At 38.4% G+C, this 12,326-nt stretch overlaps 1 protein-coding gene and 1 pseudogene across 1 annotated transcript; one reads left to right on the forward strand and one right to left on the reverse strand.

The window, feature by feature from the left end:
• Positions 1-2,018: 2,018 nt before the first annotated feature.
• Positions 2,019-3,481, reverse strand: LOC149640737 (uncharacterized; annotated as a pseudogene).
• A 3,682-nt stretch (positions 3,482-7,163) lies between these two features.
• LOC149640738 (delta(14)-sterol reductase LBR-like) lies at positions 7,164-11,016 on the forward strand. Its single transcript, XM_089850704.1, has 9 exons — positions 7,164-7,210; positions 8,142-8,210; positions 8,276-8,412; positions 9,076-9,273; positions 9,542-9,621; positions 9,691-9,859; positions 9,902-9,985; positions 10,065-10,184; positions 10,841-11,016. Exons 1-9 carry the CDS (start codon positions 7,164-7,166, stop codon positions 11,014-11,016), a joined length of 1,080 nt encoding a protein of 359 aa, XP_089706830.1.
• The last annotated feature ends 1,310 nt before the right edge of the window (positions 11,017-12,326 follow it).

Here is a 12,326-nt window from a genome sequence, read left to right on the forward strand (position 1 = left end):
GTAATAGAAGCTCCGTGATCTCGACTCGAGATCTCACGTTGTTACTCTAGGTTTAATATGTATATTCTATCTCATTGGCAGCAACCTCATTGGTGGATGGGAGTCGACCTATTGCCTCTTTTATCTATCGAGGCCCGTGTATGGTATTTTTTGCGTTCTCGAAAGTTGCACTTCCCTCCCTCCTCCAACTCCAAGGCGGCTTTCATTGAGTTGATAAAATACCACTAGAGTGGCCTTCCTGATGAAGTAGTTTACCTACATTCGATTGCCCAATTCAAACTGGCTATCAAAAAAGTTTTAGGTCTTTAGTTTATCCCCATGATGAATTTGGAGCTGTAAGGCTTTGTATAAAGCCCTAGCTCGTCATACAAAACGGAGCAAAAAAACCGCTAGGATATAAGTCCCGATCATAGAGATACATGGACCCGATATCACGCGCTTGTGGCGCCATCCCGGTGCAACCAAGGGAACTAAAAGAAAAGGCGAGAAATTTGACTGATTTCTAGAATACATGTTTTTATACATTCCTTATTTAGGCTTTGAGATGGCGACACCATGGCGTGATAAACTTGGTTGTTGTCCGTCCGTCCCGATGTTTTCAAAAGTGTCCCACGTACCCCAATAGGCAGGTTAACGCAAAGGCCACTCTAAAAGTAATTTTCTCGAACTCAATGGCGGCTTTTCACAGCAGGGATAAGGGAGGTGAGATGGATTGGAAATGATGTAGGGCGACTTGCGGCACCGAATCTCTCCCAGTGTACCTCGCGCACGCCCCTACCCTTCGGTAGGCGATTGCTAAGTGCTGCCGCGTAGCGCAATTTTATATGTATGAGGAGAACTAGCTTCTATTTTTAAGATAGAGGGAGCGTCCTTTACAATTTCGTCCGGTACGACCCTACCTAACCGCTGAGGATGCTGGGAGGACTACGGTTCCGTACCCGTAGAGGCAATGCTATAGGTATGGACATGAATCTATATAACTACGAATATACAGATCTATCATATGCCCCTTCTATCATGTCGATTTGGTTTGGATGTTACCCTCCTAGATTTGATGCGTTTTGCGTAGCCAATGACAAGACAAGAGGAAGTAACGTTTCGAATTTACACTCCCCCCGGACTCCCCCTCTCTTCTCCCGCTCCTAACACTAGCAGACACGTGACTGACGCCTCCTTTCGCTAAGCCCCGCCCAAACCTTATCGAGAGGTTAGACAGCGTAATGCAGCTGTATATTCATAGTTATATAGATTCATGGTATGGACCATATGGACTATGGAGGTTTCCACCCCATTCCTCTCTCTCCTTCAAGATTAACGTAGACAGCACCCACTCGATCACGCGCTCGACGGTTGTGTTTTAAAAATATTTGCACGATTGTAGGAATCAAATGACATTTATAAAATTATACATCATATTTTATAAATAAATCAAGCATAAATAAAGATTTCAGATTACCCAAAAAAGGGTATACTTGTCGAAAAGCTAGTTTCGGACTGGTGGACTGCCAGATTTGAAGGGCATTTCTAATTGGCCATATGTCTAATCAGCGCCACTAGCGGATGGTCTGAGAACTACTCCCATAGAGACTAGGTATATTTAAGAGGGTTTGCAGAATTTGCGCCAGGTGGCTCGAACGCCGCGCCATCTGACGGAAATTCTGCAAACCCGCTTAAATATACCCAGACTATATGGGAGTAGTTTTCAGACCATCCGCTAGTGGCGCTGATTAGACATATGGCCAATTTCAGGGATTACTATAATTTACTAACTAGTAACTAATAGCGTTTTCCTTTGTGTCCTCGCGGAGCGCTCCCATGGAGGAATAAAACTAGGAGATCCTATTCTTCAAAAACAGTCTTTAACGAAGCTGGAAACTACTACTACCATGTTTATTGCTCCTTGGGAGCGCTCCGCGAGGACCCAAAGGAAAACGCTAGTATAAACCGTCCATTGAGTGCTTTTCGTTTTCTCTGCTTTGTGGAAGCCGGGTTGCTGCGGAACGTAAAGGTCATCCAATTTAGACGAATTTCCCGTCTATTTTCAAAAATATAATATCACCATGACTTACTGGAGGCAAGCTGGATTAACGTAAGATAATTTTAAAATAATGGAAATAATTTTTGTTTACATGCCTTCGACTGTATTAAGCTCTATGGGAAAATAACATGGGGTGCCATTAGTCTATTAAAATTTATCCCCGGCGGGGTGTTTCTGGGCTCTGGCTGGGGTCGATGAGGGTTGGGGTGGGAACGTGCTAATATTAACATGCAAAAATCGACTAGACTGTGTGTTTCGTATCGACAATTAATCATGCACGTTATTCATAAATAAAATTAGTATTTATTTAGTTTATATTAGTAAAACAATAACACGACTATCTCATCAATCAACTATTAATAGATTACATAATAATATTAATATTAATACTGTCGTATGGGGTGAGCTAAGTGAAGAGACCGGGCGAGCAAAACGAACTGAATGATTAATCAAAATGGACTAACCATGTTAGCTATCTGATGACGTCATCTTGACTACTCCCTTTATCTTATCTAGCCTATTCTGGTCAAAGTCTACAAGGTCTATTTTATCACAAGCTCCCCCTCTTTGACAGAATTGTTAAAGCTACGTTATACATTCATAAATTTTCTAACATTTTTAGTAACACTATACATTTCTTAAAGTTTATCTTATGCAAAGCTTTTGTGAATATATCAGCTACATTTGCTTTTGTATTAACATATTTTAACTCAAATAACTCTTGAACTATATGCTCTCGTATAAAATGATATTTTATATCAATATGTCTAGATCTATGATTCTCGATTGAATTTTTTGCATAATATATAGCCGATTGATTATCACAAAATACATATGGTTTACATAAGTTAATTTTAAATATTTCATTTAAATCTTTCAATATATTATTAAACCACAATAGTTCTTTAATTCTCTCGTACAACGCGACGTATTCACTTTCCATTGTAGACAAGGTGACGGACTTCTGCTTGAAGGCTCGCCATGATACTGGTGATGAACCGTAGTAACATATATATCCACAGGTTGATCTTCTAGTGTCCTTGTCTGCAGCCCAGTCGCTGTCGCTGTCGGAATAGAATTGTAATCTTGATACATATTCTTTATGATAGTGTAGTCCATAATCTATCGTAGTCACAACGTATCTTGCCAACTGTTTTAATCTATGCCAGTGTGGAAGTCCAGGATTGGAATTAAATTGAGACAACGTTATGACTGCGTAGAGAATATCTGGACGAGTTCTCTGGGCCAAGAAGAGCAACGTTCCTATTAGGGCTTGATACGGATATATTTTCATTTTTTCTTGTTCTTCTTCGGTTTCTGGACAATCTTGCTTAGTTAAATTGACGCTGGGCGCTATTGGTAGACTAACCGGGCTTTCAACCGTTATCTTGAACTTTTTTGCTTTGTTTTCGATATAAGTAGTTTGATGTAATTTGATTCCATCTTGATATTCTTCGATTTCCACTCCCAATATTGTCTTCAAAGGTCCAAGTTGTGGTCCAATTCGTAGATTTTCATTAGTTCTCCGTGGATTAGTTTCATAGTGGCGGTATCTTTAGCCATGATGATCAAATCATCCACGTAAACCATGATTAGAGTCTTTTTGTATTTATGGTATACGCAATTCGTCCCCGTCAATTTGTTGTATCCGAGTTTAAGAAATGTCCTGTCTAGTTCGTCAAACCACTGTTTCGCACTTTGTGGTAGTCCATACAACGACTTCGTTAATTTTAAACAAAATTTGGAATGATCAGCGACGTTTTCATAAACCGGTATTAAATCCATGTAGACCTCCTTGTCCAGATTCCCGTACAAATAAGCGTTTTTTACGTCATGATGGCAATTTTTCCATCCATATGTTACAATGAATATGGCCATTAATAAACGAATAATCGAGAAGTTGACTACTGGTGCGAATGTATCGTTATAATCGATCCCTTGTATTTGGTTGAATCCACGAGCCACAAGTCGTGCTTTATAACGAATGACATTCCCGTCCTTATCTTCTTTCGTAACAAATACCCATCGGCATCCGGTAATTTTCTTTCCCTGGGGTCTGGGAACAGTAGTCATAACCTTGCGATCGATTAATGTGTTAATTTCATCGTCCATGGCAGCTTTCAACAACTCCGCCTCGGGTGCATTTACAGCTTCTTCATAATTCTTTGGAATTCTGACTTCTGTGCAATGAGCTTCATAGAATTCGTCTTCTTCGTCTTGTCCTGTTTTTTTGGTTCTTGCGATCTTTCTGGTTCTTGCGATCCTTCAGATTCTTCTTGCTTATTTGCCGTAGTTCTAATCTTGGCCTTTATCTTCTTAGTCGAAAAATCAAACAGGGACATGTCATGGTCTAGGCCCTTTCGCTTCATATACTCTTTTACTTCTTTGGTGGATCTTAGCCATTTTCCGTCAGGGTTTCGAAAATAAATATCAAGTTTCCTAGCTGATTTTCCTTCTTGTCGTATGCTTATGTCCTTGCACCAGCCCTTTGGTAGAGGAGGATTCTCGGGTATTATAATCGTCCCTTTTGTGATCTTCGCGGTAGGTTCCTTCTGTTCTGGCGGAAGATTGAGTTCCTCTTGCTCTTGTTCAGCTGCTTCAGTATTAATAATTGGTCCCTCTTCGATATGTTCCTGATTATCATTAGTCAACTCTGACGTCTCAGCCTTATACAGGGTTCGTACGGAACCTGGATAACCTGGATAAGTCAGGGATATGGAAAATAGGGGAAAAAGTCAGGGATTTAAAAGTTTTTCCTAAAAAGTTAGGGATATGTCAGGGGTTTTGTTTGGTATATCAAGCCATGCTTCAAGTAATGCTAAATATGAGCCAGGTGTGAAAATTGGGCTCTGGTAAATACCTTAAAATGGTCAGGGATATTGCGAAAATTTGGTCAGGGATAACCTGGAAAAGTCAGGGATTTTGAATGTAAAAATTTCGTGCGAACCCTGTTATAGGTTGGCCATACTGGTCTCTTGGGTCTTTCATGTCGGTCAGAGCCATCATTCCCATTGAGTTTTCATCAAATTCCACGTGTTTGGACTCTACGACACGTTTGTCTCCTGGATACCATATACGATAGCCCCTCGTTTGCACGGCATATCCGACTAAGATTCCTTTCCTCGCTCTGTTGTGTAGTTTACTTCTTCTTAGCGGTTTGGGGATATGGACGTAGGCTAAACAACCTATTCTTCGTAAGTGTCTGGCACTAGGTTTAGTACCGTTCCGGATTTCCATTGGAACAGTGGTACAGTGTTACCCATTTTTGAGTGCTTCAGCCGGTTCTTTATGTAGGTTGCTGTGCGTAACAATTCGGCCCATAATGACAATGGTAAACGTGATTCTTCTAGATATATTCGTACCATTTCAATCAACGTCCTATTAATCCTTTCTGCGACTCCGTTCATGGCCGGCGAATATGTATTCGTCCGTACTATCTTGATGCCGTCTCTGTCGCAGAATTCTTCAAACCTTTTAGAACACTACTCTAATCCATTATCGGTTCGTATTTTCTTCAACTTCTTTCCCGTCTGTTTTTCCACCAGGGCTTTATAAGACTTTAAGCGATCGAAGACTTCGTCTTTCCTTGTCATCGTATATATAAAGCAGTATCTGCTGAAATCATCAACGAAGGATACGTAGTATCTTGATCCGTCCATGGCTTTTACTGGTGCTGGTCCCCATACATCTGAGTGTACCAATTCCGGGATCTCCTTACTCTTTATCGTGAAACTCCTTTATGGCTCTGTGCCGTACTCTTACTGACTTTACAGGAATCACATGTTGGTAATGGTAAGTTTATCTTGTCCAAACCTTGCAACATCTGATTTTGCTCCATAAATTGCAAATCTGTCCCATTTACGTGACCAAGACGGCTGTGCCATTTTTCTGTATTCGATATGCTGACATGAGCTTCTGCTTCTTGATCCGGTTCCTCATCAAGAACTTGTGCCTCCACGACGTAAAAGATGTTCTTCAGATGGGCTTTGAAGATTTTTGTTCCACTTGGAAAGTACGCATTAAATTTCTGTTGCTCTACTACGCTTTTGAATCCTGCTTTATCCAGGACCATGAGTCGTACCGATAACAAATTTTTGCTCATTATCGGTGTATAAATGACTCCCTTTAATTTTAGGAACGTATCTTCTTCACCATTGTGCATTTGGATTATAATGTCACCTTTTCCCAGCGCTTTCGACTTTCCTTCTCCAAGCGTTACATCTGATTCTCCCTTTGTATAAGTATGAAACCAACTCCGGTTATTGCAAAAATGATGCGATGCCGCGGAGTCAAGCACCCAATCATTTGATGCCGTTGAGGTATAGCAGGCGGATGCTATGCAAGCATTCATATTATCCTTTTCTTGCCTTTTCGTATTTGGTTTCGGTGGATTCCTCAACTTCTTAGATCTGCATTCTAATGCTTTATGACCTTTTCGTCCACAGTTGTAACATGTACCGAGGAATTGTTGTGGTCTAGCGCTTGACGAAGGTTTATGTCCTTGTGCTCCTGACCGGGTATGAAAAGCTGCACTCGTCTCCGATTGCTTCTCCTTTTCCAATTGTCTATCGTACTCTGCTAACAACTTCTCTTTAATGATGTTGGGCTTGAAGTTTTGATCAGTTGAATGATAAATTTGTTGAGATAACGCGTCGGCCATATTTATCAAGTAATGATCCTATCATTATGTAAGCCAAATCGTTATCAGCTATCACCTCCCCCGCGTTTGCCAACTGTTTACGTAGGCTATACAGCCCGTCTAAAAATGATGACATGGTTTCTTGCGTATTATACGTCGCGGTGTATAATTCGCTTCTTAATACTCCGATTCTTAAACGCGACTTGGGTTCAAACCGCCGCAATATCGCTGCCCACGCTTCCACAGGATCCGTTATACCGTCTATAATACTTTGTACCTCTTCGCTAAGGCTTAATGCTATAGTCGCGAAAGTCTGTTCGACTCTTTGTTCATAACGTTCTCTCACCGCGTGTGATGCCACTTCTACCGGGCTTTCAGTCCCGTCTATAATCTTCCATAGTCCGTTTAATCTTAATGTCATTTCAATTTCATACCGCCATTGCCGATAATTCCCGGAGTGTAATTTTGTAACTTGCCCGAACTTGTATGCACCAACATCCGCCATCTTATACAGTCACCGTCCCGTGTCCGCGGTAGATTACGAGAGTTCATTAACTTCACTTATGTCTTTACAGAACCACGCTCTGCTACCATGTTGTGTTTAAGACCGTTCTGAATCGACAATTAATCATGCACGTTATTCATAAATAAAATTAGTATTTATTTAGTTTATATTAGTAAAACAATAACGCGACTATCTCATCAATCAACTATTAATAGATTACATAATAGTATTAATACTGTCGTATGGGATGAGCTAAGTGAAGAGACCGGGCATGGCCAACTTAGATTTCCGGTGGTAGAAGGCCTGCCAACTTCACCCGAGCCCCATGTCATAGCCCACTCGATCACGCGCGTCACGACGCAAGCTGCTCGCCGTTTAGAGTTAAGCCTCGGTCTTGAAGGAAGTTTACATTAAAATTTAGTGGCGCCAGTTGGACGAAGGCTTAGGTTTTCCGAGAAATTTAATTTCTCCGCCTTTCAAACAACCCCAACTTTGAATGTTGATTACTCGTCAAATAGCAGACGGAAAATTATGAAATTGGTCTCAAAATATAAATTAAAACTTACTTGACTTCTCATTTAAAATTCGGCCACGACAAATATCGGTAAATATATTAAAAATGCTCTTAAACCGAGTCCACTTCCGAGTTTTTTTTCCATAGAAAAAGCATTAGGAGGAAAACTGGGTTGCGGCGAAAGTCGGAACTAGGGGCGCTTTTGCTAGTCGTTTTTTAACATGGGGCTCGGGTGAAGTTGGCAGGCCTTCTACCACCGGTAATCTAAGTTGGCCATGGACCGGGCGAGCAAAACGAACTGAATGATTAATCAAAATGGACTAACCATGTTAGCTATCTGATGACGTCATCTTGACTACTCCCTTTATCTTATCTAGCCTATTCTGGTCAAAGTCTACAAGGTCTATTTTATCACAGCCATCAACTTAATCGTATATTTATTTAGGTTTCCAAGGATTAACAGAGAAAGTTTGACACCCATTGCCAATTCTGTCAGCTCTGAAGATAACGAATCGTAATTATATTAAATATTCAATTTAATGTCGCGACTGTTGAAGCTTTGTTACGCTTATTTTTTAGTTGGTACCCTCCTGGTCACGGATATTTCTACGAAGCTTTTAACCAATCCGGTTTACTTAAAGAATTCATTGAAGAAGGCCGAGAGTATTGTTTCATATCTAACATTGATAACTTGGGCGCGACTGTTGATCGGAATGGTTTTCGAAGCCGAACATAAAAAAATAAGTAATACGATAATAGCAAGGTTCTTGTTCGAACGGTTCATAAATGAACAAGTACCCCTGGATGAGATTCATAAAATTGTTCATTTTCGAGCAATCGCAATAGAATTGGGCGTGAGTCTTAGAAGTCAAGAAAATGCAGCAAAAATGTTTCGTAGGCGATATATGTCAAATTTCAAAAGTAGCGAGTACCCATTAGAAGAAGGACTCAAAACGATGTTTATGAATTTAGTTCAAGACAGTGAGAATTCAGAATCATCAACTACCGAAGACAGTCTTACGGCTGAACGGACCTTCTGACTCTTCTGAGGGAGCGAGCAGGGGACATTAAACTATAAATATTAGTTTTTTTCGCCGGGTTTTAAATTCGGTTTACTTTAGTTTAATCGTGATTTCTAAAAACTGGAGATTTTATATCACCCCCATCCCAACGGCCGCGTTTTTTTGGATTTGTTTCGCTTCAAAGTTTACTTCAAATCCTTCCAATTGGCCCCATCGGCGAAGGCTTTGTTCAGGCTTCAAAAGTACCTAAGAGGAATCTTAACTTACCGTAAAAATTGTCCGTTTCTTCGCTTCTTTATTATAATTATTTTTAATTACTTCATTATAATTAAACTTTTTTTTCTTTCAAATTTTTAGATCTAATTGCCTTGATCATTACGCTGTCTTTGATTCCCGTTGCCATATATTTCGACAAACTTCCGACCGAGTTTATCCGAGCTCATTTGTTGCATTTGGCAAGCGCCGATATTGTTTTTCGCGTAATCTTATCCGTGGCTCTTTACGTTAAATCGTTTTACGCGCCACCTCACGATGTCAATCCATCCGGAGATACGAGTAATTATAATTAATCTATTAATTAAATGGCTTAAAACTAATCAAAAAATGTTTTTTGTCAGAATATTTCTATCACAATTTTGTTGTTGGTCGTCAATTGAACCCGCGTATTGGAATGAATCTGGATTTGAAATTTTTGCTATTTAGAATTGGGTCTTATAGCGTGGGTAAATTTAAAATTATCTTCCTAATTAATAAATCGTCCAGTTTAAAAATTATTTAATTAAATTTAGGCCTTGATAGTTGTAAATTTTCTGTACAAATTAAGTGTACGCGGTAAACCATACCATTCACTGCACTTTGGCCATGACTGGTGCCACGTACATTGTCGACCTAATTTGGCGTGAAGTATGTACCAAGTTCATTTAATTCATTCATTCTTTTTGTTAATTAACAACGCGTTTTAATTATTTTAAGGAACAAATTTTGGCCACGCCTGCCATGTTATACGACGGAGTTGGTTTTTACAATGTTTTTCAAATTATCGCCTTGATTCCCTTCACCGCCACTTTACCAGTCTTGTATCTCGTCGACCGTAAAACGGAAATGCCTTATTACTGTCTTGCTGGAATTGTCGTTCTTTATCGTAAGTTTTGCTCGATTCTGCGAGACTGAGGTGTTTCCAAAGAGCTTATTGGATTCTATATCTCTCGAAAATCAAACACCGTCAAATATTCGGTTATGAAGAACCCGCACGCTCAAGAAAACCAAAGTAAACAATCCTTAGGAGGAATTAATTTTTTAATTAAATTAGTCGATATTTTAATACGAATTGATTTAATTTTAAACAGATATAGAAACGATTTCATCTAATAAAGGGGACTTGGTTTGTTCGGGACTCTGGGGTTTAGTTCGTCACCCTAATTACCTCGGAGATATTTTGCTCTTTCTTTCTTGGTCATTACCCTGTGGTAGTTAATGGATTTTTTTATTTATTTAAGTCTTTTCAGATTGTTTTGGATATGATTTAAATCATTTAATTAAGGGTGGGCGAATACTCGTCTAAAACGAATAATTCGATCGAATATAGAGACGAATAACCAACCGTGTCTCGGTATTCGTTTGAACCCATTTTTACTATTCGAACGAATATCGAATACCGACTTTACTATTCGATAAATATTCGAGAACCAATTTCCTTCGCAAAGGGCCAAGGCCTAACTCCGCTATTTTAGGTACCAAGATGTGTACAAAATGTGAAATATTAACCCCTAAAAGTATACTTTCACTAAAAGCATAGTCATTTTCATTTCCGAATAAATATTTTGTAAAAAATTGTTACTAACAACCTCCTTTAGTGCTTCGCATATAGTAGGCCTTGATATTCGACAAGTATTCGCGAATAGTAGGCTTAATATTCGCGAATAGTAGGCCTAATATTTGACGGGTATTCGATAAGACTATATTTTCGTCAAGCCTAACTATTCGATATTCGATTAAAAAATCATTATTCGTCTCGGTATTCGATAAGAAAATTTTCGGGTATTCGATATTTGTCTCGATAGTAAAAAAGTGGTATTCGCCCATGCTTACATTTAATCTTTCTTTTGGTAAATTTTATTAACAGAGTTTGCCGCTGGAGTTCCCTATGATCCATTTGCATCGGCAATATTGATTTACGCTTTGAAAACTTTTGAAGTGGAGAAACATATGGAAGAAAGATACGGGAGAGCTTTCTCTCAATATAAGAAAAGAGTCCCCAAAAGACTCGTCCCTTATGTTTTTAAAAGAAATTTAAAATAATCATAAGTTACCTTTTAAAGAGGAGTAAGTGGATTTTTTCTCTCTTTTTTTTCCTCTCTCTAAGCTTAAGTTTAAAAAAAAATTATGATTAATTTTAATAATTTAATTTTAATTTTTATACCCTCGATCGTTATTATTTTCTTTCTTCAAAATTAAAATCACTTTTTAATTTTTGGAAAAGTTAATTTCTTTTACTTTAAAAAAAATTTACTCTTTCAACTGTATTATAATATAATCAACATTATTTTATACGCGATTAAAATTAAATATTTTAAGTCTATCCTTAAATTTTAATTATAATTGTACGTGAAAAAGAAAAATCCACGGATAATGAATACCGGTATTGCGTTTAAATAGCTATGTATATTTTTGTCAAGCGCTAATGCTATATCGACAGTATTTTTTGAGCGTATTAATAAATAATGAAGCCAAAAAGTATTCCGTTAAATTTTCTGAAAATAATGATAAAAAATTTAAAGATAAGCGCTCCGCGCACAATTTTCGCGCATACCGAGCCAATATAAACAATCTCTGACGTCACGTGTTTTAAAGAAGGCGTCGTTTTCTTCTTTCCCGGCCTAATTCTTTGAATATTTTCCATATTATAGTTAATATAAATAGAAATAATAGTAAAAATAAAAATTTAAATAAGATTTGCAAACCGTTGAGAAACTCCCGTCCCGTCACTCGGAAGTCGAAACACAAAAGACCGAGGCTTAACCCTCCTGAACGTTCGTAGCTCGCGGCCATCTTTATTGTTTACATTGGCTCGCCTAGGTTTGGAGGGAGGGTCAAAATTCATACCCCCTTTTTATGGACAAATTTGTCTAGCTTTTTTAAATAGAGGGGAAGCTACGAGTCTCTACTCCTTCTACAATACAGCTCCGTGGAAAGAAAGAAGTTTATGTGATTTCAATCAGAGATAACGCGTGCAGTATCTATCTAAGGGGATATATTCATTAGAAAATGTTCGTTTTGCTCGATTAAATAATTAAATCACTCAAAGTTATAAGCTTAATTTGAATATCGTTAAAATTTTCCAAAAATTATTGGTAGTAAATTAGAACTGCCAAAAAATTTGCAAACCTCTATGTATGAAATTAGGACTGGCAAAAATCCTTAATTATTTCGCCGAAATTTAAATTTCATAAGCCTTGGCTAAGTTGGCCTTATTTAGATTCGCTTATTTTCTATTAAAAAATGAATGACATGTTTCAAAACTTATTTAACGTCATTTTAGACTAAAAATTTTATTGAAAAATCGCACTCTTCGGTAGGCGATTGCTAAGTGCTGCCGCGTAGCGCCATTT

Source organism: Phalangium opilio, unplaced genomic scaffold (assembly GCF_054372755.1).
Source record: "Phalangium opilio isolate 3A_F unplaced genomic scaffold, DU_Popi_V2 ptg000093l_1, whole genome shotgun sequence".
In the NCBI taxonomy this organism is placed as follows: Eukaryota; Metazoa; Arthropoda; class Arachnida; order Opiliones; family Phalangiidae; genus Phalangium; species Phalangium opilio.